This window comes from Amphibalanus amphitrite, unplaced genomic scaffold (assembly GCF_019059575.1).
Source record: "Amphibalanus amphitrite isolate SeventyFive unplaced genomic scaffold, NRLGWU_Aamphi_draft 001184F_arrow, whole genome shotgun sequence".
NCBI classification, from domain to species: domain Eukaryota; kingdom Metazoa; phylum Arthropoda; class Thecostraca; order Balanomorpha; family Balanidae; genus Amphibalanus; species Amphibalanus amphitrite.
The window spans coordinates 170,780-193,765 of NW_024882678.1; the positions used below are offsets into that span (position 1 = coordinate 170,780).

The 22,986-nt window shown below is 54.6% G+C and overlaps 2 protein-coding genes across 2 annotated transcripts; both read right to left on the reverse strand.

The window, feature by feature from the left end:
* Window positions 1-1,000: 1,000 nt before the first annotated feature.
* LOC122370913 (facilitated trehalose transporter Tret1-like) lies at window positions 1,001-2,182 on the reverse strand. The gene is made up of 2 exons (XM_043346865.1): window positions 1,725-2,182; window positions 1,001-1,466 (listed from the first exon to the last, which is right to left on the reverse strand). The coding sequence occupies exons 1-2, from the start codon at window positions 2,180-2,182 to the stop codon at window positions 1,001-1,003; spliced, it is 924 nt and encodes a 307-aa protein (XP_043202800.1).
* Window positions 2,183-4,303: 2,121 nt separating this feature from the next.
* On the reverse strand, window positions 4,304-22,335 carry LOC122370911 (DIS3-like exonuclease 2). Its single transcript, XM_043346863.1, has 17 exons — window positions 22,104-22,335; window positions 20,980-21,177; window positions 16,203-16,488; window positions 14,471-14,524; window positions 13,627-13,728; window positions 11,605-12,783; window positions 11,197-11,429; window positions 10,692-10,862; window positions 9,866-10,058; window positions 8,798-8,974; window positions 8,397-8,512; window positions 7,953-8,081; window positions 7,439-7,592; window positions 6,984-7,118; window positions 6,430-6,620; window positions 5,881-6,073; window positions 4,304-5,499 (listed from the first exon to the last, which is right to left on the reverse strand). Exons 2-17 carry the CDS (start codon window positions 20,994-20,996, stop codon window positions 5,233-5,235), a joined length of 3,597 nt encoding a protein of 1,198 aa, XP_043202798.1. The 5' UTR covers window positions 20,997-21,177; window positions 22,104-22,335; the 3' UTR covers window positions 4,304-5,232.
* Window positions 22,336-22,986: the final 651 nt, after the last annotated feature.

The following is a 22,986-nucleotide window of genomic DNA, read 5'->3' on the forward strand; positions in this document are numbered from 1 at the left end:
ATAGTTCTCATTCATTCATGCGGTGCCGTTGCTGAAAGTTACCCTTGATACTTGATGCGGAAAGACCTACTGAAAAATAGGCCAGTTGAAATACATAATTCATCGTGCCTACAATCTGAATCGCGATAGGTCCACAGACCAACCATTAAGCCGTTATCAAAATGGTTGAATATGGTGGTCACCCGTGAGGAGCTTGTATCCACGGACAGATAGCGAGCTGACGAGTGCCGGACTGACGGTAAAATAAAACGAAATTTCTCTAGCTTTGCTCTCATTGCTGATTGCCATACCAGTAGATGAGAAACGTTCAAGCTTCATTCAGTGCCCGTGAAGTGTAAAGGTAACGCATCGAATGATGAATAATGAATAGTTAGATAAACGAATGATGAATAGTTAGATAAACGTACGGTTTGCATTGACGTAAATGCGGTACCCACTACCCATATATGTCGTACGGCGAATGCAATACCCATTTTATTGACACCGACCTGGCAACGTTTACCGACAGAACAGAACGGTCACTTATAGCGACAACCCTGTTCTGATTCACTTATACGTCCTATCGACAAGTCATGCTGCAGCTATGCTATATGATCACACGAATAACATTACATTACTGCTGTGTAAAGCCGATACTCATGCATCTTTTATCGACAGCGTTATCACACATATTGTATATCCACATGCGGGTATGTCAGAATTAGCAAGTCCTACCCTTTATAGCGGGCCTGCTACGAGAGAGCGTACGTCATCGACGATAGTCGTCACAGAGACGGTGTCACAGACGCAAGAAGTTCGCGAGAGCCATAAACTATATTTGTCAATTCGTCCGGTCCCCACGCCAAGGAGCTCGTATACCTACTATCGGAATTCCGAATCGTCACAGCGACCGACGGAAACAAAGCACATATGACACAGGTAATATGTAGATGGAAATCAGTGCGCTAGCGCTCATACTCATAAAAAGTATCTCAGTAAACGGTTGCACCCACTGTCGCCTCTAAGCTCCGCCAGAGGAGTCCCTTTCCGGCGACGCCCGGTCGCCGTTCGCCGTTTCCAGCTCGACGGGCGCCGTCTGGGGTTTAGTGTCGAAGAAGCGCTGCTGAATCTGCTCGAGGGTGAGGCCGTGAGTCTCTGGCAGCAGGGTGGAGGCATACAGGACCTGCAGGAGACTGATTGCCGCGTGAACCAGAAACACCCCTCCCACGCTGATGGCACCGAGCAGCGGTTCATACAGCTGTAGCGAGACGAAGACCAGAAGGCCGAACCATCCCATCACCAGGCTAACGGCCAGGGAGCGCACGCTGTTCGGCAGCAGCTCGCCCAGGTAGTTGAATGTGATGGCGGTGAGCAGCGTGCTGTAGGGCAGCAGACAGACCAGCGCGCCGCCCAGCGCCAGCCAGCCGCTGGCCGCGTGTTCAGCGCCCAGCAGGTCCCCAGCGGCGATGGTGGCGCAGCCGACGGCGCTGAGCGCCCCAGAGGCGCGCAGCAGCGGCAGCCGGCCGGCGCGGCGCAGCAGCGGGCTGGCCGGCGGCGTCCCCAGCAGCGCCACGGCCGGCACCAGCATAGCGCGCTGGTAGTCGTCCAGCGGCAGCGGCAGGCCGCCGACCACCAGCGCCGTCACCACCACCAGGAAAAAGCCGCCCGTCCACACGAAGAAGAAGAACTGGCCGGCGGTGAGCAGCAGCGGCCGCAGCGCGCTCCGGCGGCACAGCGCCCGCCACGTGCGGCCCAGCGGCGCGCCCGCCTCCTCCACAGAGGCTCGGATGTTGTCGATCTCACTGGAGGTGTCAAATTCTCGCCCACGGTAGAAATCCAGCGCGTCGGCGGCCAGCTTCTCGTCTCGGCCGCGGGCCATCAACCACTGTGCGGTGTCGGGCAATAGTAGCAGGCCGAGCGCGCCCAGCGCGGCCGGCGCGCAGGTGCAGACCAGCTGCTGCAGCGGCCAGCGCCAGACCGAGGCCAGTGCCAGGCCCACCAGCTGACCCACGAACAGCAGCAGCCCCACAGCTGTGGAGAGTACCGCGCGCTGCGCCGGCGCCGCTACTTCAGCCACATAGGCGCGCGCCTGGCCGTCACCGGCTCCCAGGGCGGTGTTGACCAGCAGCCGGCCGGCCACCGTCCAGCCGAACGCTCCGTCCCCGCAGTAGATGGCCACCGAGCCGGCGGCGGCCAGTGGCATCAGCAGCAGGAGCAGGCGGCGCGCGCCCATCGGCGGAGCCAGCGCGGCGGCCAGCACACAGCCCAGCAGCGCGCCGGCGAAAGTCACAGAGATGGCCCAGTTGCGCTGTGTGACTGTGAGATGGCCGGCCGGGCCCGCCTCCTGGATCAGCAACGCGCTGTTGAGCGCCACGTTAGCGCCGAGCATGAACTGGGTCTGGCCGCAGATGGCCGTGGCCAGCACCTGAAACAGTTGACAGAGGCATGTGAGGTGTCGGTACATACAGCTGAAGAGAATCCAGGGACGGGGCTTTAGATACAGGTCATTATATCGAGCAAGAGCGGTGACGGTGTTATCGGCCTCGTTTTCCCGGAATGCTGAAAGGAAGGATCGGTTCCGTTCCATGATAGGTACTCGAAGTAAAAACGTCCTACCAGCACTTAATAAACATGAACATGCATATCTAAATATGACTGCAGAATAAACATATGCCACACTCATGCACCATATCACACATTCGACGTCCAGTAGGTACCGGTCTTTATCACGTTTTACCCCGAGCGATACCGATAGAATAACAATGAAATTCCCTAACGACGCATTGCAACACGTAAATACGAGTCACAACAGAATGCAGGGCTGCCGAGTGCCGGCTGACATGGGCATCCAAGCAACAACGTATAGCTGAACGAGCTGAGTACGAGCGATATGCTGCACGATTGATAAACAGGGCGTTCGGAATTCATGCTGAGTAGGTAGGAGCCTCGTTAATGGAAGAGGTGTTCTTTTTTTTATGAGCGCATTGCTGCTTAGACACGCGATGATATGCCGTCGTCTGAGGCTCAAAAGACAGAACTAATGCTTCCTGAGAGCGAGTAAGCTATCAGCGGCCTATGCACGTCGAATGAGACACATTGCATCAAAAAAGGTAGCACCGCACTCACGGTAGGATACCTACCGTGAATAGCAAGTAAACGTTAAAAGCGGTGTGCGAGTAAATGTTTACCTGTTTGAGCGCTCCTGACGAATGCATGTCGCCAGTCAAGTAGTTTCAGGGCAGAACACGGCTGGTTCCACTAGCACGACCAGACCACAGGTGACCAGTGGCCGATGACCATAGCACTTTCACTCACACGGTCGTGCTAGTCATCTCCGCCCCCTTCCTCCCCCTCTCTCTCTTTGGCCACCGATTCAACACGGACTATCGATGCCAAACCCCGAGCACCCCAGGAGGCTAGTCCGGAGCTCCCTTCCAGCACACTGATCCGGAGACACTGGTCCACACACCGATCCGTCAGTGCCCGCCCGAGTCGGTCTCACCTTGCACACTCTTCGTAAACAAGCGAGACCGGTCTGGGCCGTACGGAGAAGGGATAGCGAAGTTCCGACCCGGGGGTTTCCCCCTAATTTTGCTAGTCACACTGAGTTGTGTGGTTGCAGAACGGAACAAAGTGGGTCGTGAGTCGTGATCTTGTGAAACGTCCGACGGTAAGCATGCACGTCTTGGATTTCATTGTGACGCCAAGCTCGGGCACACAAGCCACACAAAACACCCTACCTTCTTTGCATCGGTTGTCGTCAACAAGGATCATCAAAGTCGCCTTATCCGCAGGGGACAAGCCGTCCCATCATTTACGAGACCACCCTACTTTGCACCGTGCAAGCTCCTCCAACTTCCGATCGCAATACGCACTGCGCATCTCATTTATAAGATTCCTTTCATACCATCCACTTATCATTTCATCTCTCTCCCGACTGGACAAACAGCCCACCGTTGAGCCTAACCGGCCTTCAATACCAGCTCTCCTTCAGTGTCGCCTGCCGAGACATCCCTTCCCCGTACCCTACTATCCGACAGTGTAGTCAATGGGGCGGGCGGCCGGCGGCACGCGGCCCCGGTAATAAACTGCCGGATAGACCCTGATAGACGACGCGCAGCACGTAAACAAGGCCTGGTTCGGGAGGGTAGAAACAACCAACGAGAGTGGAGATGGGGGCGCTGGGTGGAAACGACAAAGGGCAAGAGTGTTACGATCTACGATATGATTTCAACAACTGCCGTCAGACATTGTCACATTACAATTGCAGCTTCCTTTTTTTCAACGCCGACTTCCGATGACGGTGTGGCAAGAAAAGACGGAATACGAAGGCTTTGTGCGCCAATTTATTATGTCAGCTGATGTGATAACAGTACCTTCCCAATTTGCACATGACGACTGTGATATTGTGTAGCTAAAAACGGGCTAGGAGGTCGGCCATCACCAATACAAAAGATGTTCTACTTCCGAATACAAAATCACTGACGATCGCGGTAAATCAAAACAGTTGATGAAGATGGTTAGTTGAAACAAAAAGCACAACAAGGGCATGCGTTAAGTGTAAAACACCGCAACGACTCACTGGTCGAGTACCAAAACACCGACCAGTCACGGTTTTATGGCCTGTTGGCACCGGCGATTCTTTCAGTTCAATTGATCCGGAGCCATCACAAAGTTCGACTAGCACCTAGAACACTCATCGCTTCTCGCGCGCACACACAGACACACATACGGGCGCTCGGCACATCGGCTCAACCAGCACAACCTGTTAGCGATCATCCCTCACCTCCCTCAATCCCCACAGGCTCAGCCAGTCCCCGCCGAATCACACACCTCTGACTTTGGCTGCCCAATCCGTCGAGCTCTCCCAAAAGCGCACCCCTCACTCCCGACACCAAACTTCATCCAGCTCCCGGCCACACTGCTCTGGCACCTCCCATTAGCTACCGCCTTTCCTACTAGTGGCTCACGGCACCACACCACCACCCCTCACCCTGCTTCCAATTCGGGAATCAGGCAGCAGGGATCCACCTGCCCGAAGACCGGCGCCCTTCTGGCTCTTAATTCTAGTGATCGTCCGGCTCAAACACTGGGTGGTACCGGTCTGAAAACTGGGTGGTCCATGGGTTCAAAATCAGAGATCTCGACTTGACCATTTGATCTACGGGTCTACCCTTCACCTCCTATACCGACCTCATCATTGAATCACCACCTCTCTCCCCTCCCCACAGCCCTCTACCGCTGTGGCCGTCATCACACCTCATCCAGCTCTGCCGTGGGCACACAGCGGTGCTCCACGGGCCGGAGAGCGGCGCCCTCGCCCTCCACCGCCGCGCCCGGCCGCAGAGCCACCGTGCTGAACTTGAGCGGCATGTCGGTGGCCTCGAGAGACACGGTGACGGGGGTGAAGAGCTCGATGATCTGGTCGACGGCCGGCTCGGTGTCCGTGGCCCGCCAGGTGAGCTTCAGACGCGGCACACCCGTCTGCTTGGTGAACTCAACCGACTCCACCTCCAGCTTCTGCGGGACGGAGAGCGGAGGGGGAGGTCAGATCGGACAGCCGGGCGAGTCAGACCGATCGATGCAGTCGTTTGAATGACAGCAAGTGAGGCGAAATAGCTTAAGAACAAGAGCCCACTCAAATCACAGTCCGACCCGCTCAGAAGAGGGGCCGGACCACTAGGACTAGGAGCGAAGAGGCTCCTCTAATATCCTGCCGTGAGTTTAGTATACGCAGCTAGACAAAGGCACCACGAAACATACCGTCCCAAGTGTGGCACACACTTTTGGCAGTTTAACCGATCTTTTAATAACACGCCAATAAACCGCTATCAAATATCCCATTCCCTGAGCAAAAGCTCACACGTCATCCACAGCAATCGCCGTGCCCCAACAGCTCACATCGATATACACCCGGCGCGAGATGGCCATCTCCGGTATGAACACATCGAAGCTCTTATCGAGCACGCCCATCACGATAGCGGGCTGCCGGATCGGGCCGCACAGGTCCACCATGTGAGCCAGGAAGAGCAGCGAGCACGCCTCCGAGCACAGCCGCGCAGACAGCTTCTTCTCGTTACAGCGCACGCACAGTCTGTGGAGGTGCCGGCGAGTGAGTTAATGAGAGAGCGGTATGAACAAACGGATTGTAAAATACTACAAACTTCGAATAAAAAGTGCAGTGAAGACAAGTTGTTTCCCTGTGTGTTTGCCCTGTGTTTCAAATGTAAACGAGAAGATACCTGATTTGAATAAAATAAAAAGTTTGATAACTTAACTAGAAACAAGCATTTAATTCTACTTAGCCCTCAGAATTCGTCTTCTCTAGCGCATTTAGCACAACATCTTACAAAAGATACAACGCACTTCACAATAACATCTGTCATGAAACTGGCAGCCAGCAGTCTCCCTTCTCCACTGAAACCCTTTCCCTGTGATAGCAATACCCACCTCTGCACGATAATGGGCGGCAGCTGCTCCAGCGGCTCGTACTGCAGGGCGGCCGCCAGCAGTCGGTGGACCAGTACGTCCGGGTAGCGGCGGATCGGAGACGTGAAGTGGGTGTACAGCGGCACGCTGAGAGCGTAGTGCCGGTACTGGGCCGCCTCCGTCAGAACGCCAGAGCAGAAATACTCGGCCGGCTGGAGATGGAGGGGAGAGTCAGAGAGTGAGAGCGGCTTAGGAGACTAGAACATCCTTTGTTCTCTAGTAAGCACGAGGAAGTGGAAACCCCAGGAACGCGGAGAAACAGCGTCTTACTACCAGAATGCACGATTGGTCCCATAAAAAGAAAGTTACAAACTGCGTAACTGAAATAGACCAATTGGTATGCCAACAAATAATCATACATAATACGCCCGCGGCAAATAACCATAAAAATACACGATAAAAACGCTAGATTTACTGCAGCATTCGATCCTCACTGACCCCCCCCCCCCAGAATATCATCAAAAGCATCTCCTCCCACCACTCTCACCCCTTCCATGCGGCGACTCGCGACTCACGTTCATGGGCCGACTGAGCAGGTTGACGACCACAGCCATGCGCGCGATGGCCTCCTGGGGCGGCAGCTCGGCCTGCCAGGCGGCGGCCATCGCCTGTAGCGAGTCGTGCACCGTGCCGCTCGTCTCCACGTCAATCTGCGGGGTGGATGGGATAGTCAGTATAAAGGGTTCGGAGAGCGAGAAGGGTGTGAATGGAGGGGACAGACGGTTGAAAATGTAATTGTGGATCCATCAGGATACGTGCACTAAGTGATGGTGGATGCCGTAGGGACAACTGGGTTTAGTTTTCATCTGCATCATGCACAAATCAACGACTTTCAATGCCGTTAGTTATGACCATCATGAGTCGACTAACTACAAAGTAGCATTACAGTCTTTCACATCTTTCACAACATACTTCAATCCTGTTTATTTTATCCCACTCTCTCAATCTTCTCCCCGTTCCCCGTTCTCACCTCGAGTCCGACGCCTTTCAGCAGTCTTGCGGCGTCCGCCAGCGGCCCCTCCTGTGGCGGCGTGTGACGGCGCAGCACGGACAGCTGCGGGTAGGAGCGCAGGATGCGCGCCGCCACGGCCATGTTCGCGAGTAACATGAACTCCTCGATCAGACTGCCGACGGACAAGGGCGGGTTAGGACGTTAAATATGGTCGGTTCGTTGGTACTTAGCTCATCGCGGGTTACTATATTTGCCATTGACAGTAAAAAACGAGACCTACAGGAATACCGCAAATACTATTTTCCAACTACCTAAACTTAACTCACATCCCATTGTCTTTCGAATAATTTTCTCAGAGTTTTGTAATTCCTCCCGACAAGAGCAAAATTTGAATCCCGCATCTCATAGCCAACAAAGAGCAGCGAGTGATCGAAATGCCACACATCTCGCACTGTCGCCTACAGTTACATCAAATCCTCAGCCGCGTATGTTTACCACCGCCCAACTCTCGCCAGCCGCGGCGGTCGCTCACCGGTTGCTGTCCTGCTGGTTGTACGTGTAGAACCCGGTCGGCGCCCCCTTGGGCCCGTCCAGCTGGAAGCACAGCTTGGGCTGGTCCAGACGCAGCGCGCCGTCGTCGGTCCGCCGCTGGCGCATACACCTGACGCAGACGGGGCGGGATGTCAGTCGTGACCAACAGTTTGACTAGCATCACCTATCTGCAGCTGTGATGGACTGTGTTTCGTCTGTCGTCGCTTTCTGACCATAGGCACTCCTTCATTATTCTAGCATACTAGGTTGATGGACAATGGAAATGCTTCTACAATTCATCACACAAACGCTAATGGGAAGCCTTCACTGACCAACTATTAACTGCATCCCAGTTACCCTGGTAATCGCACTGCGCCAACGCATCCTGTCCTCCAGTCCCTCCCGGCAGTGATCGTGCGTTCCGCTACCCTCAGTCAGTACTCACTGCGCCATTTTGTGGAGCACCAGGACCCGCTCGGCGATATCCTTCCGGCTCCAGCCGCCGTCGATCGGCGGCAGGTCATCCTCTCCCGGCTCACTGTCAGGGTTCTCGATAATGCGCTGAAAACAGACAGACACACTCGAGTGAGACAGCTGCGAATGGACATGCTAACACAACACAGTGACAACATCCGTATATAGCGATAGTGAGCTCAACAACCGACAATTTCAAAATGAATCATATTGCCCTAGAGTTCATTCTTAGTGCATAATTCATACTGTAATCCGTCAGTTCATATTCCAAGGCACTTTAAACAGGTGTAGCTTCTTCAAATAACCCAAGCTTACATACAGTCCCCGCAGTCCCCCCTACCCAACAAAGCCCCTCTGTGTCAATAAACTCACCTGTGCGTGCTCGTAGGCCAGTTTGGTGCAAGAGCGGATGACGGTACGTCCGAACCACTCGTCAAAGATGCGACCCTCGGCATCGAGCTTCCAGACCACGGAGAACGCCAGTCGGTCCTCGGCCGGGTTCAAAGAGCAGAGGTCCTCACAGAGCAGCCGGGGGAGCATCGGGATCACCTGAGCAGAGGGGATCACAGGGGAGAGTCAGAGGTCCTCACAGAGCAGCCGGGGCAGCATCGGGATCACCTGGAGAGAGGCCAGAAGAGAGAGTCAGAGGTCATCACAAAGCAACCGAGGCAGCATCGGAATCACCTGGGCACACAGGGGGATGGGAGTCAGAGGTCCTCACAGAGCAGCCGGGGCAGCATCGGGATCACCTGGAGAGAGGCCAGAAGAGAGAGAGTCAGAGGTCCTCACAGAGCAGCCGGGGCAGCATCGGGATCACCTGGAGAGATGGGTGGAGTCAGAGCGAGGGAGAGAGAGAGTCACAGATCCTCACAGAGCAGCCGAGGGAGCATCGGAATCACCTGAGCAGAAGGGGTCAGAGGGGAGGGTCAGAGGTCCTCACAGAGCAACCGAGGCAGCATCGGGATCACCTGGAGAGAGCGAGTGGGTCAGAGGAGAGTCAGAGGTCATCGCAGAGCAGCCGGGGTAGCATCGGGATCACCTGGGCACACAGGGGGAGGGGAGTCAGAGGTCCTCACAGAGCAGCCGGGGCAGCATCGGGATCACCTGGGGGAAGATGAAGTCAGAAAAAAATGTTCCGGGAGTAGAAGTCCTCACGTACTAAATAGCCAAGGCATCGTCTAATAAAACACGAAGGAGGGTAAAGTTGCGAGCAACATATCCCATTCTAGTTCCAGACGAAATGATAATACATTTAACAATAACGATACAACAGAAAATGACAGGTCCAAGGTGCCTAAAAACTATTGGTCCAAAGCTATCTGAATCACTTAAAAAACACTCGTGGGTCAACCGGACCCGTTCGATAACGGCTGGCATTCCCAAAACAACCATCACGCCACGCCGCCCTCACTCAAGATAACTTTACTACTCCTCACCCACCTTGTGCACCAGGTAGACGGAGTTGCAGCGCTGCGCGGCCGTCAGGTCCGCCGGGACGCCCTGCTTCAGGAAGTAGCTGACGTCGGCAATGTGGACGCCCACCTCATAGTCACCCGACTCGAGTCGACGGCACGACACGGCGTCATCCAGATCCCGAGCCGTCAGAGGGTCTATGGTGAAGACACACTCCTTCCTGTGGGGTGGGTGAATAGAGGGCGTCAGAGGGTCGATCGTGAAGACGCACTCCTTCCTGTGGGGATGGAGAGAGGGCGTCAGAGGGTCGATGTTGAAGACGCATTCCTTCCTGTGGGCGTGAACAGGGAGAGGGCGTGAGAGGGTTAATGGTGAAGGCACACTCCTTCCTGTGGGGGTGAGTGGGAGAAGGCGTCAGCATAGGACAGGCAGCGAGCAGTCAACACAAGGGCCGGTAATAGGTACACCAGGACAGAGAAGGCTGCTAAAACAAAGGACAGGATGGACCGTCAACACACGGAGCGAAGGCAAGGCCGAACAAGTTGAAGCAAGGGAAATAGCATGGGTGAAAATAAGTAACGCATATATGGTATGTTTTCTCACGCCCGGTGAATAAAGCTAACGGTTGCATAGCTGATAGCTTGTACACACAATCACAGACCCAACCTTTGTCGAGCCAAACTGCTATGAACTTTGAGCCCAGTATCGTCACTGTAAATCAAATCAACCAATGAATATTCTAATCACAAAGTTAAAAAAAACTAAAGATTCACGGTTTATTCAGCAGTGACTGGTTACTAAATGTTTCAATACCACCAATCTCTCGGTCCCGCCCGCCGGCCGGCCGACTGACCTGAAGTCGCGTCGTCGCTCAATCTCGTCGGCCGGTATACTCCAGGGCACGGTGGGTAGGCCCGGCAGGTCCTGCGGCCCAAACTCGCGTGTGTCGACCCCGTGCTCCAGCAGGATGGCCTCCATCTCCACATCAACACTGCCCGTGTCGCCGAGCAGCTGAGACAGACGGCTGGGAAGAGGGAGGGGAGGGTTCAACGGCGATACTCAGGACGTATGGTACACAGGGTATATTGACGGCAAGCTCAATGACGAACTCGGTACACATTAGGCCCGAATTAGATAAGCTCCCCAGGACGATGAATGAGCAATTACGCAAGGGTCAGTTGAAGGCACGCTTACAAGTGACACATTTCTTCTCCAAAATGACAATGTTTACACTCGCTCCTGAAATTCATCATGCCCCATCCCTTCAATCACATCGGACCCCTACTTTCCTCCCGACCCGTTCCAATATAAAACATCCCCGTTCCATCGACGCTCCCTCACCGTGTCCCCCCACTCACCCCCTGGCGAAGCCGGGCTCGGTCCACTCGGTGATCTCAGCCATAAACAGTGTGCGCGTATACAGCTGCGGCTGCTGGAAAAAGTCGGCCGGACAGTCGGCGGCGGCTACCTTCAGTCGCGGCACGCGGTGGTCGCGCGGCGCGAACATGGCCTGGTGTCGATTGCCGTCCGGGAACTGGCGCAGCTCGCCTACCGCGCGCCGCGGGTGCTTCGGCTCCACAATGTGCACCACCTGACGCAGGAGGCACCGAGAGTCAGCGGAGGCTATCACCACAACAGGCAATGGCAATGCTGCTTCCAGAGTTCAAACGAAGGCGGAATGATTTACAGTGCGACTTTCGACTAAGACTATAAATTTGATACACCATAGATAACATGAACCTTCCCCTTCCCACTAATCAGCCCACCTTAGCCGTTCGCTGTACGAAGCGGCCCCACTCGGGGTGTGCCAGCGCCCGCTCCACCGTTACACCCAGTGCACTGCCGTCCTTGGGCTTCTCCTTCTGTTTGTCGTTCTTCTGGTGCCGGTTGGGCGTAGCACCATGCTGGTGCTGATGGTGGTGTTGGTGATGATGATGTATATTGTGGAGATGGTGATGGTGATGAGTTCCCGGTGTCTTCGGAGTACCAGGAGTGCCGGGAGTGCCAGCACCCGCTGTCTCTCCAGCCGCAGCCGAGTGCTGCGCCTTCTTCTTCAGCGGACGACGGCTGCGCTTCTTTGCCGAGGATGGCTCTGAACTCCCCGCTCCGTACTCAGCACAATCATCCACATATTCATCCGCATCGCCCGTGCATTCGTTCACACTTTCCACTCGCTCCGTATGTACAACATCGCGGGCGCCCTCTGCGGCGGCCGAGGCGGGGGCTGACTGAGCTCCCTCCACCGCCGCCGCCGAGGGGCCCGGGTTAGTCTCACTGCTACCGCTACGTTTGGCACTGGCCGCGTCCTGTGCGCCCTGCGTGTCTCTGCGCTCGTCACTCGTCCCGTCTGGTGCCGAGGTCAGGCTGAGGGCGGCAAGCCGCGCCGCCACCGACTCCTGCTGTCGGCGTCGGCGGCCGCGGCCGGCGCGCGTGCCCCGCCGGGGCTTCTGCGACCCGTCCTCAGCCGCCTGCTCGGCCGGATCCGTCTGCCCCTCCGCTGGACCCGTCTGATCCTCCACTGTCTCCGCGTCCCCTGAGACACTGGCCGACTCCGTGGAGCCCGCCTGGCCCGCTGATTCCACTGGAGGCGCCTCCTTCTCTTCCTTTACCTCCTCTGCTTTCCCTTCCGTCGGCGGCTCGATCGTCACCGACTCGACCACGATATCATCGGACTCGACTTCCCCGCTATCGCCACCAACCGGCCCGTCAGGCACGGCTTTCTGCGGCGCGGGGTCGCTCTCGGCGGGTGCTTCCTCCTTCAAATCATTATCAGAACCAGGTATGTGTGCTGAGCCGAGTCTCAGGGGACGCGGAAAGCGCTCGGGCAGAATTTCGTCCAGCTTGGGGGCGTACTTCTGCAGGATCTCGTCGGATCCGTACAGCGTCTCCAGATCGGAGATAGTGCCATTCGTGACGAGATGAGTGACGAGCGCGTTCTCAGATACCTGTCGGCGTCGCAGAAAGACGAATAGTTAACGGAGGAGGGTGAGCAAGTTTGGTTTAACGGGGCTTTAGGGCGCGCCGACTGCAGTGGCCATTTTGCAGGTGGGTGGGTCGAGTGCCAGGACAGTTTACTCGTTATGAAAACAAAATCAACACATTATGCTGAATCTTTGGCTGGTACTTGTTGACGTTCTTCAATATGAGCCGAATACAAAGTGCGATGCAAACTAGCCGGTAATCAGAGACACAGTCAAACACTCGACATCAAACAGGAACTCGTCAGACGACAAACAGAGATGTGGGGCGTGGCGACATAGCCTTAAGAGCGTCAACCTTAGCTCGGTCCCGGTATCTATGTGTTCTGTAGGTATATGTATGCAGCATGTTTATTGCGTAATCCAATGCATATTGATAGACGCGTAATCATTCATTTTGCCGCAGGTTGTAGATATACCCAGCCTTATCCAGTGGTGCCGTGGCAAGTGCGGCTTTGTTGACACCATGCTGTGCCAATGATGACTGCTAAGAGATTCTGAGCGACTGTGGTAATATGAGAGCTGTGAGAATTAACTCACCTTCCAGTCCACTCGTTCGGCGACCACAGTTAAACGACAACCCCATTGCCGTGGCTGATCCTGGGAACCCATGACTGCGTTTGAGTCTGTGACTGTGGTGCTGTGATCTTGTGAGACTGTGACTCTCAATACTCAGTACCCACCCTCCACTCACTCGGTGGCCGCAGTTGAACGGCCACTCCATCACCGTGACTTTGTAACTGTTACTGTTAGTCTGTGACTGTGAGGCTGTGTTCCTGTGACTGTAAGTCTGCGGTACTCAGTACTTACCCTCCACTCATTCGGCGGCCGCAGCTGTACGGCCACCACATCGCCGTGCAGGCCCCGGTTGCGATCACGGACTCCGCCAACGTAGATGTCCGTCAGACCGTCCTGAGGGACACACAGAGGTCAGGTCACGGGGTCATACACAGGTCAGCAGCGGGAGGTCAGAGGCGCGGGGATCCTGAGCAAGCCAAACTGTGGAACGGATATGCACTGAGCACATTATTTTTTACTTTGTTGTTCATGAAACCCAACTGGTAGATTGATACTTATCTATGTTATCAACAGAGTTTCAGCTGCATATTTAGCAAATCGAATGGCTTTTACAACACGAAACGCATCATCACTTGCTTAGTCCGTGCAGCAGGAAGCGTGCGAGCGTTATCGGTTGGTTAGCGTTAGCGGTGTGAGCCGTGAGTTGACGCATACCGTGCTATTTACAGAGCCCTAATCACGCATTTACCAACAGCCCTGTATGCGTAGATATTAGATAACCAAGCGGCTTTGGCGTCCGCAGCACACAAAACTATCGCTCAAACACCAACAAGTAAACAGGAAGTGAGCTCAACGAACTCAAGGCTGCACAATTCACAGGTCCAGGTGATTCGTAAAACAAATCGCAGGACATTTGTAGACAATATACGTGTCTAACGCTCCACGCTTCATTTCCTAGCTAGATTAGTGGTAAGGTGCATTGGTTATTGATGAGTTCTACCATCCCAGCTAGGTTTAGCGGCCATAACTACCGTGCGTTGGCGTCCACAGCAGTAGTGGGGTTAGTGGATTAGTGTGTGGAAATAGACAGAGCCGAACGGAGGGAAAATACCAATGGAAATATACCGAGATTTACCGGCGCGCTGATATAGGCGTCTTTGTAGCTCTTTGGGTTGATCCGCAACACACCCTGAAACAAAACACGGAGAAAAGTCAGAATCTGCGGATATCTAACGAAATCTAGGGACATATCAGGCGAGCCTATGAAACCCGGGACACCTATTTGCCACTCAGCAACATCGGTCTTATGAGACGTAAGTCGTCCATATTCAGTGGCTAAGAACCTAATTATGAGTCAATGATAAGCAACCACCGAATATGGTGTTGATTCGCCGAAGTCAGCAACGCCATTTAGGGAACCAAAGTGACGAGTACAATTATTGCAACGCTGAGCGCAAGCATTAAGTCGGGTTTTTACGTTTGAGCCGAAGGAACATGATAAGTCAATTACACCATGTCCTCCTACACAGAACGTGGTACGGTTCATGTCAAGCTCGGTATGTCGCAGCGACAAGCGTCAGACAAGGAACGGATCGCGTCAGATTACGCCGCACTCACGTCTCCCTCGCCACAAAAGGAGCCGGGCCCGTATCAGAGCCATGTAACGCACATAACATACTGGTACAACATAGGTAGGTATGCAAAGGATGGGGACCTAACATTTCGAGGAATTAAAGGAACACGTAGAAGTTAGCATTAAATATTACACGATCTTACAATCTTATACTGAAAGGACCAATGTCATATGAGTATACCTTGTAACTCTTTAAATATCAGTGCCCGACTGTGAAATTCATTTTGACATGTTTTCCAACTTCTGCAGTGGACATCAGATACCGGTCCTCGCTTCTGCAACTTCTGCAAAGATTTCCCCAGTGCAGTTCGCTCTTCTGATAACTCCCGCGAGTAAAACTTGACAAAGTGCGACTTACACAACTAAACCACAGACCATAAACGGCTGGGCATCCGATAAAGCTGACAAGTCGTGTTCAACAAAGGTCCGTGTCGCACATACTTTCACGGTAAATTACACCCCTGAACGCACAACACAGCTACGGATGAGACGAGGGCTACATACAACGCTGGAATGGGGACTGCAATGCAGGTATAGGGTAGGAGAGGTAGCACAATGCCACCGGTTTATAAGCACGTCTGCATATATCCTCCTTCGTTTGACATTTTACGTACGAGTCAGCACAGGTCATAGTGTCACACAACAGGCCACATCAGTGACAATGGTGACCAGGCTCTGACAAAGGACAAACTTAACAGAGTTGACTCAGTGACTACGATATCCGATGGGCACGGCTAGTCACAATGGGTGCCCGGTAGCCACACTAGCAATAGGGGAACACGTCCAATGACATTGGCCGCATTTGTGCAGCATTGAGCAACACATCTCCCATCCAAGACCCCCTTCCCCACATTTCCAAGTCATTCGTAGTCTCCAGGTAACCTATCCCTCCACCCAGTACCTCCCCCTTCAGCTCTGGGTCACTCGCCAGCCGTCCCATCTATCGCCCCATCATCAGCGGCCCGCCCCTGGCCCGTCAGAGGCCAGCCATAAGGTGATTGACAGACACTGGCACCAATTAGCGCCCCCGGTAATCCAGCTGTTTTATCGATCACAAAAACAAGGTCAGCCGAGAACCACCATCAATGAAAAACATTAAATGCTTTCTTTCAGCTCAAGATTATTCAGCTCGGTCTAGCAATCATTCGGATACAGTCGTTAGATTACACAACAGCGTAGAGGGTGCATCCCCTCCATCTGCCTCAGGCCAAATTGCCGAGGTCACCGTTCTCACCTCAACCAGCTGACCCTTCTTCAGTCCCTGCTGCACGTCGAAGATGGTGGCGTACTCCTCGAAGCCCTTCAGACTGTCCCTCTGCGGCGTGCCGTGGCGCAAGTGCTGCACAGAGTGACGCGCGTGCGGCGTCCCGTGGCGCGGCTGCGGCGTGCCGTGACGCGACTGCGGCGTACCGCGGCGCGACTGCGGCGTACCCTGGCGCGACTGCGGCGTTCCCTGGCGCGGCCGGTTGTTCTGACGCGACTGGCCCGACGAGCGAGTGTTGACCGATTCCAGGCTGTCACTGGAAACGAACAAGACGAATGCAGTCAGATATACGACAGAAACTTACGGTGAAGAGCATTAGTTAATTGTCAGTGATGTAATAATTGGCAAAGGTCGATAGTTACTGTAAACGTTAAAACAATTAGAGTAAATCATGGACAATCACAAGACTGAAAAATAGAAGCAGTGTCACTAAATACAATAGCATGTCAGTCAGAGGTGAAACTCTACACTATCGTTGGCCAGAACACACACTAAACGCAGGCGATTAATTAGCAGTCACACCGGAAAGCCCAAATCAGGAGACACCATCAAAATAGGGTGCGGCACCACCTGTTTCGCCTCACTGACGCCATCCAATCACAGATCCGAACAGTATGAGGCGCAGAAGAAGCGCACGGCCCGCGACTGTATAAAACATACCGGAGGAGAGGCCCGGGCCGATCGGGCCGCGCCTCGGCCGGACGTGTTTGGTTTGATTTCACGCGCCTACGGCCGAGGGAATTCCATCTCAACGGCTGTCAGTGTCATCTCTCCCCGGAGGCTGTCATCTGTCATCTAACAGATGGCTGCCCTTTGCCCCCTCCGGAAACTGTCATATGCCTGCAGATCTAAGGCGCCTTTCATCTGCCCAGGCGACTGCCGTCTTTCAACTGTCATCTTACACTTGTCGGCTGTCATCTGTCAACTCGACTGCCGGTGGCGGGCTCAGCCGGCATGGGGCGGAAACGAGATTCGCGCCGTCTGACACAATAATGGATGGGATGGGAGACATGTCACGGCCATCCCTGCCGTTCTCACCAGTGACGTTCAGCCAATGCCGGGCGCTCCGGAAGGGAATTCAGGTACCGCGATCTTTGTCCAGACACAATGAAGTTTAGATTGCTGTGTCAGTCAATCGCATCAGCTTCATGCCTTTCCTATAGTTGAGCCCGTCCCATATCATCCTGTTTGTCGGAATGTGCGCGACATTCTCTGCGAGCCGATCGAAACAAAACGTCGCTCACATGAGTGCGTTCACTGGTAACAGTAACGCAGCTCATCCTCCACCGCCTATGCTGGGCCGGAGTAGACCATTCACCCGTTCCATTGCCTGTTCTGTTTGAACTTTCAACATACACACTGCATCAACCCGTTAGGCAAATATGCACCAACACACAACTCCCGGCATGTTAGTCATCTAGCCTGAGCGGAGCGTGGCTTTCACCACATCGGTAGCCGAACTCGATCGAAAATGGATCAACGTCTTCACCCTGACAGCAGACTCCACATAACTTTTGGAGATTACAGGATGCTTGCTCGGCTAATAACAGCAGAAAAGGCTGATTAAAAATAGCGAATCGCGGCGCACACTGCGATAGCACACCTGAAGTGCGCAGTGGGAAGCAACACGACCTCATCCGGTTAGATCTCCTTCCGCCACTGACCGTGCTGAGACCTCGGCGAGATTTATTGAAATGCCGAGTGCAGCCGGCAACGACCCCAGCTCAGCAATTAGCCGAGATTGGCTAATGGAAGACGCAGAGATACGGCGACCAGGTCCGCCGCATCAAGGTCAATATCAAGTACACCCTGACCTCCAAATTCGCGCTGGACCGTTAGTTTTACCCTCCTGCTGAATCAAAACCACCCACATTCGTTATTTTAGAAATCACCCACCTCTCAACAGACCTCACGCCTCCAGTTCCATTTCATCCCCACCCAACCCCGCTCCTCACAACCCCATCCAGTACCATAGTGCCGATACTCCAGGGCCGCTCCCACACTGTCTACGGGTGGTTAGCGCCGCGGGACGTGCTGTAAGCCCGATCGCTGGGGTGATACGGCCACCGGTGAGGCCGGGAGATCTCATCACTGGACGGTACTCGACGGTAGGAGTGGCGCAGCTTAACCGCAAGAGACTGCGGTCTGAACGGGACTGGGTAGGAGTCTCAGGGCTTTGTTGAGCTGAGAGCTGAGAGCTGAGAGCTGAGAGCTGAGAGCTGAGAGCTGAGAGCTGAGAGCTGAGAGCTGAGAGCTGAGAGCTGAGAGCTGAGAGCTGAGAGCTGAGAGCTGAGAGCTGAGAGCTGAGAGCTGAGAGCTGAGAGCTGAGAGCTGAGAGCTGAGAGCTGAGAGCTGAGAGCTGAGAGCTGAGAGCTGAGAGCTGAGAGCTGAGAGCTGAGAGAGAGAGAGAGAGAGAGAGAGAGAGAGAGAGAGAGAGAGAGAGAGAGAGAGAGAGAGAGAGAGAGAGAGAGAGAGAGAGAGAGAGAGAGAGAGAGAGAGAGAGAGAGAGAGAGAGAGAGAGAGAGAGAGAAAATCACCAATGGATATAGCAACGTGAGATGGGATTAGCGACGAGAGTGATCGGTCTCAGGCGATCATCGTCTCCAATCCCACTGGAGATTGATCGCAGATAAGCCCGGGACGGGGTTGGGACATGGGGCAGGCGGACCTGCCACAGCGGCGTGATAGACAGGATAGGCGTGCTGTAGCGGTCACAGGAGGAACCAGTGAGTCGCCCCAATCCCCGAGACACACATTTGTGGATGACGGCCGCACTCTACGGACATAGTTCAGCTCTGATTGTGAATGCATAAAGAGCGGCGGATGGCGCCATAAGGGCAATTTGGGCCTGTCATGACATCCATCTAAAGACATCTGAATTGATAAATGTTGCGTTAGGAAACAGGCGGTCGGTTTTTAGTGTGTGATAATATAGCGACTCATCTACATCGTAACGCTGACGTGCCGATTGTAGTAAACGCTGACGTGCCGATTGCAATCGCTTGACCGTAATTAGAAGTAATTACTCGTAAAATTCGACAGAAACTGATCCAGGAACATCATCTACCCAATGTTCACCGCGAACACAAATGGCTAAATGGACCAATTCACGAACATTACAACACCACGATTTAGTTGGCCACATCGTAGTGACCGCTGATACAGGCCTTCCGTTCTCTCGCTCGCCACACCGGCAGCCGCTCACCTGAATACCAAACAGCGGGCAGTATTGGGGGCTGCCCTAAACTGGTGGGCTCCATTAGTGACTACCCAGTGCCTCCACGGGAGTCCTCAGTCACCCAGCGGTGCCAGACGGGAGTCACGCACAGCACCCACTGGTTCTCCACAGGAGGGCACGCACATAACAGGAGCCCTGCAGTCAACACAGCTGCCCGGATACGACTAACTTTCCTATTGGAAAGATGGACAATGAGAGACAGTATTGGTCAGACAGCTCGGCCGATCCCAGGAGCAGCGGGACAGCCGCAGCTCGGTACGTGAGGTGATCGCCCGGCCGCTGCGCTTCCTGATTGATCGACAATGGAAGTCCAGTGGGCGTGGGACGCGTGCCGGTACATTTAGCGGTGTCAGCGGGTGGCCGGGCACCGATCAGCCACCGTGGAGCGTCGGTCTCCGCCCGGTCCGCCGACCCCGGGTCACACACACACGCCCAGGGATTGGTATTCTGCAGCGCTACGGCCGCCGCCCGGCTGCACACACGCCGGACCGGTAGTAAACGTCCACCGGGTAACTCACGGAGAATCCATCGGTCAAACCCCAGCGGAGTCGGACCGAGTTACTGCCCAGTGCTCACACCGGCCGAGTTACTGCTGATCAGAGATAACCACTCAGTGCTCACCGGCCGAGTTACTGCTGATCAGAGATACACTGCTCAGTGCTCACCGAACGAGTTATTGCTGCTTACAGGTGGAGTTACTGCTTACTGGCCGAGGTATGGCACCAGCAGATGTCAGTCCGCGTTCCGACCGGTGGGATTTGCGCCAAGGGATGGGCCGATCACTGCAGTTCGGTCGACGCGGTGCAGCCGTTCGGAAGACACCACACATCACCACGGCGACCACTAGCAGCGAGCCCACCACCCGTAACAAAGGGTGAAATCTCACGGCCCGTGTCCCCACGATGCGCTCCTGGCGTGAGAAGTAATACATCCGGTACCCGTGGGAGCGGATTGGACGTCTGCCGCGGCCTACTGGCTTATCGTACCGCATCATCGCACCGTGAGGTGGGACCCTCCCTGCAGCCGACGGTCCCACACACAGCGCTAGCGAGTCTAGCAGTTAAGAAAATACTACCAGTGACCGCGACTGAGTTAAACGTGATATTCCGGTTGAAGGGAGCTGTGACAGCCCATGGGGTAACCTCTATCTATATGTATCTGTCACGCTCGGTGGCCGCGAATGACCTGCACTCGACCTCCATACTGCTTTGACCTCACGTGATCCCTAAACTGACCTGAGTTTGACCTCTATAGTACTGTGAACTGTACTGACCGTGACCGACTGACTGGTTCTACCGCCATGTTTCTGTGACTTCCCATGACCCCTAAACTGACGTGGGCTTGACCTCCATGTTTCTGTAACCTCCCGTGACCCCTCAACTGACCTAGGCTTTCCATCCATGTGTCTGTTAACTCAACTGACCTGGGTTTGGCCTCCATGTCTCTGTGACCTCCCGTGACCGTGACTGATCTGGGCTTGACCTCCATGTGTCTGTTAACTCAACTGACCTGGGCTTGACCTCCATGTTGCTGTGGTTGGTGAAGAGGCGGCCGCGCTGGCCGCACCAGCCGGAGGAGCCCTCCGAACACGAGCTGAGCCCGTCCGGGCTGGGCAGGCTATGGAAGCCCGACGACTCGCTGCGGGACGGCGACGGACGGCTGCGGGGGGACGACGAGACTGCGCTCCGGGGCGTGGCCGACTGAGGGCTGAAACGGCGACACGGAGGGTCAGGTCAGGTCACGGTATGGTGGTGCAGAGTGACGGGGTTGAGATGACAGGGCGAGTCAGGTCACAGTGGTGGGGGCACGACAGGCACCTCAGCGTCAACTAGTCAATAGGTGAGGTGACGAGATATTAGAAAACCGCGCTGATGACGGGGAGAATGACCGGACTAGAGATGTCAATCGGATACCAACTTTTTGGTATACCAATACCAAACCGATACCAACTTGGTATTTGGCATTTCAAGGCGAATGAATTTGGTATTTTGTTGGTATTATGAATCCTCACCTCACTAATGTAAAAGAGGCTGAGAATTTGGTAAAAACTTGGTATATCCCTCATATTTACAAGTCGGTTCGGTTTCGGTATTTTTCCATGGGTATTGTTGGTATTTGGTTTGGTATCGGTATCACAATTTTCCGTAATTGACATCACTAGACCGGACCACGTCATGAATAGAAGCGTGCTAAACAAACGCTTCACTAATTCAATCACCACCACCGGCGACCCAGTGAGGCGAGTGAAAGTTTAACCACCAGTGACCGACCCACCGACTGACTAGGTCTGAGAGTGAGGCGGCTCTCCCTGCACGGTAACGGGACCGGCCGTACCACCACCGCTGACTCGGCTGACTCGACAATCGCAGATCGTGCCCGTGACCAAGTCGGCCCGTTTCCTGCCGCAGTGTCCGGCCGATTTCCCAGAGTTCCCTTCCCCACCGTGACCCCTCCCCAGTGGACGGCACCAGTCACCTGGCCAACTCACGTCCGCCGCAGCGTCAGAGAACAATACCCATGGGCGCGGCCGAGTCCGAGCTGTCTCGAACAAACATTAGTGTGCGGCGACAGCGCTGACATGACCTCGTCACCTCCAAGACCCACATCACCTCTCTAGCGCTCTCAGTTCTCACCTAATCGAGACGTGTTTCTCGGGCGTCTTGCGCGCCGTGGAGATGCTGAGAGGCTTCAGACACTTCTTGCGGGGCTCCGGCTCCTCGGACAGCCGGTTGGCCGAGGCAAGGTTTAGCGTCAGAGCCTGTAGGCCGATCAGCGCCGCGTGATCGTCGATGTCCTCTAGGGCGGAGCGGCGCGGTGGCGGCCGGGCGGGCGGCGCCGCCGACACGTGGATGTAAGAGGCGCACGACTGTCGGACAGAGAAAAAAGCGCGGGTTAGTAGGGCGCTTGACAACATTACTACGGACAAATAATGTTGGTTACGATAATGTAGCTGTAATCAGTAGTGTGAACTAAACATATTCTCTTCACTCAGATCATACGTGATTGTCACTGATCACTGATCTGAGTGCTGATCAATGATCGCAGCAATCATACCGTGGGCCCCTGATCAGCGCACTGATCAGCGGTCATATATTTCAAAGCCTGAAAAGTCGTATTTTTTTTTGTCAATAAACTCACTTCCTCTGCTAGACTAAATCACAAGGCGCATGCTGGTCCGGAAGCCAGCACTCTCCACACAGCACAAGCCCCATTCCGACTGCGGCGTTCACTCCTCACAACAACCCGTCCAGCTTCCGTCGAGTGACGGCGTAATTCCCCGGCTCCGTCACGCCTGCCGTCTGACCGGCGTGTCGCGCTAAACGCCGGTTCCACGCCGTCTGAACACGGCTCTTACGCTGGGCTCGAGTGACTCCGATGTGCGCCGCTTGACGGCATAGGACAGCGTCTCATCGGCGGAAAACAAACGTGAAAATCCAGCGAAAAAAAAAACAACCCTGTACTGCATAATCTCAGCCAAACAAAAGCGAGAATTTGTCGGTTGGGCAATTGTAACGC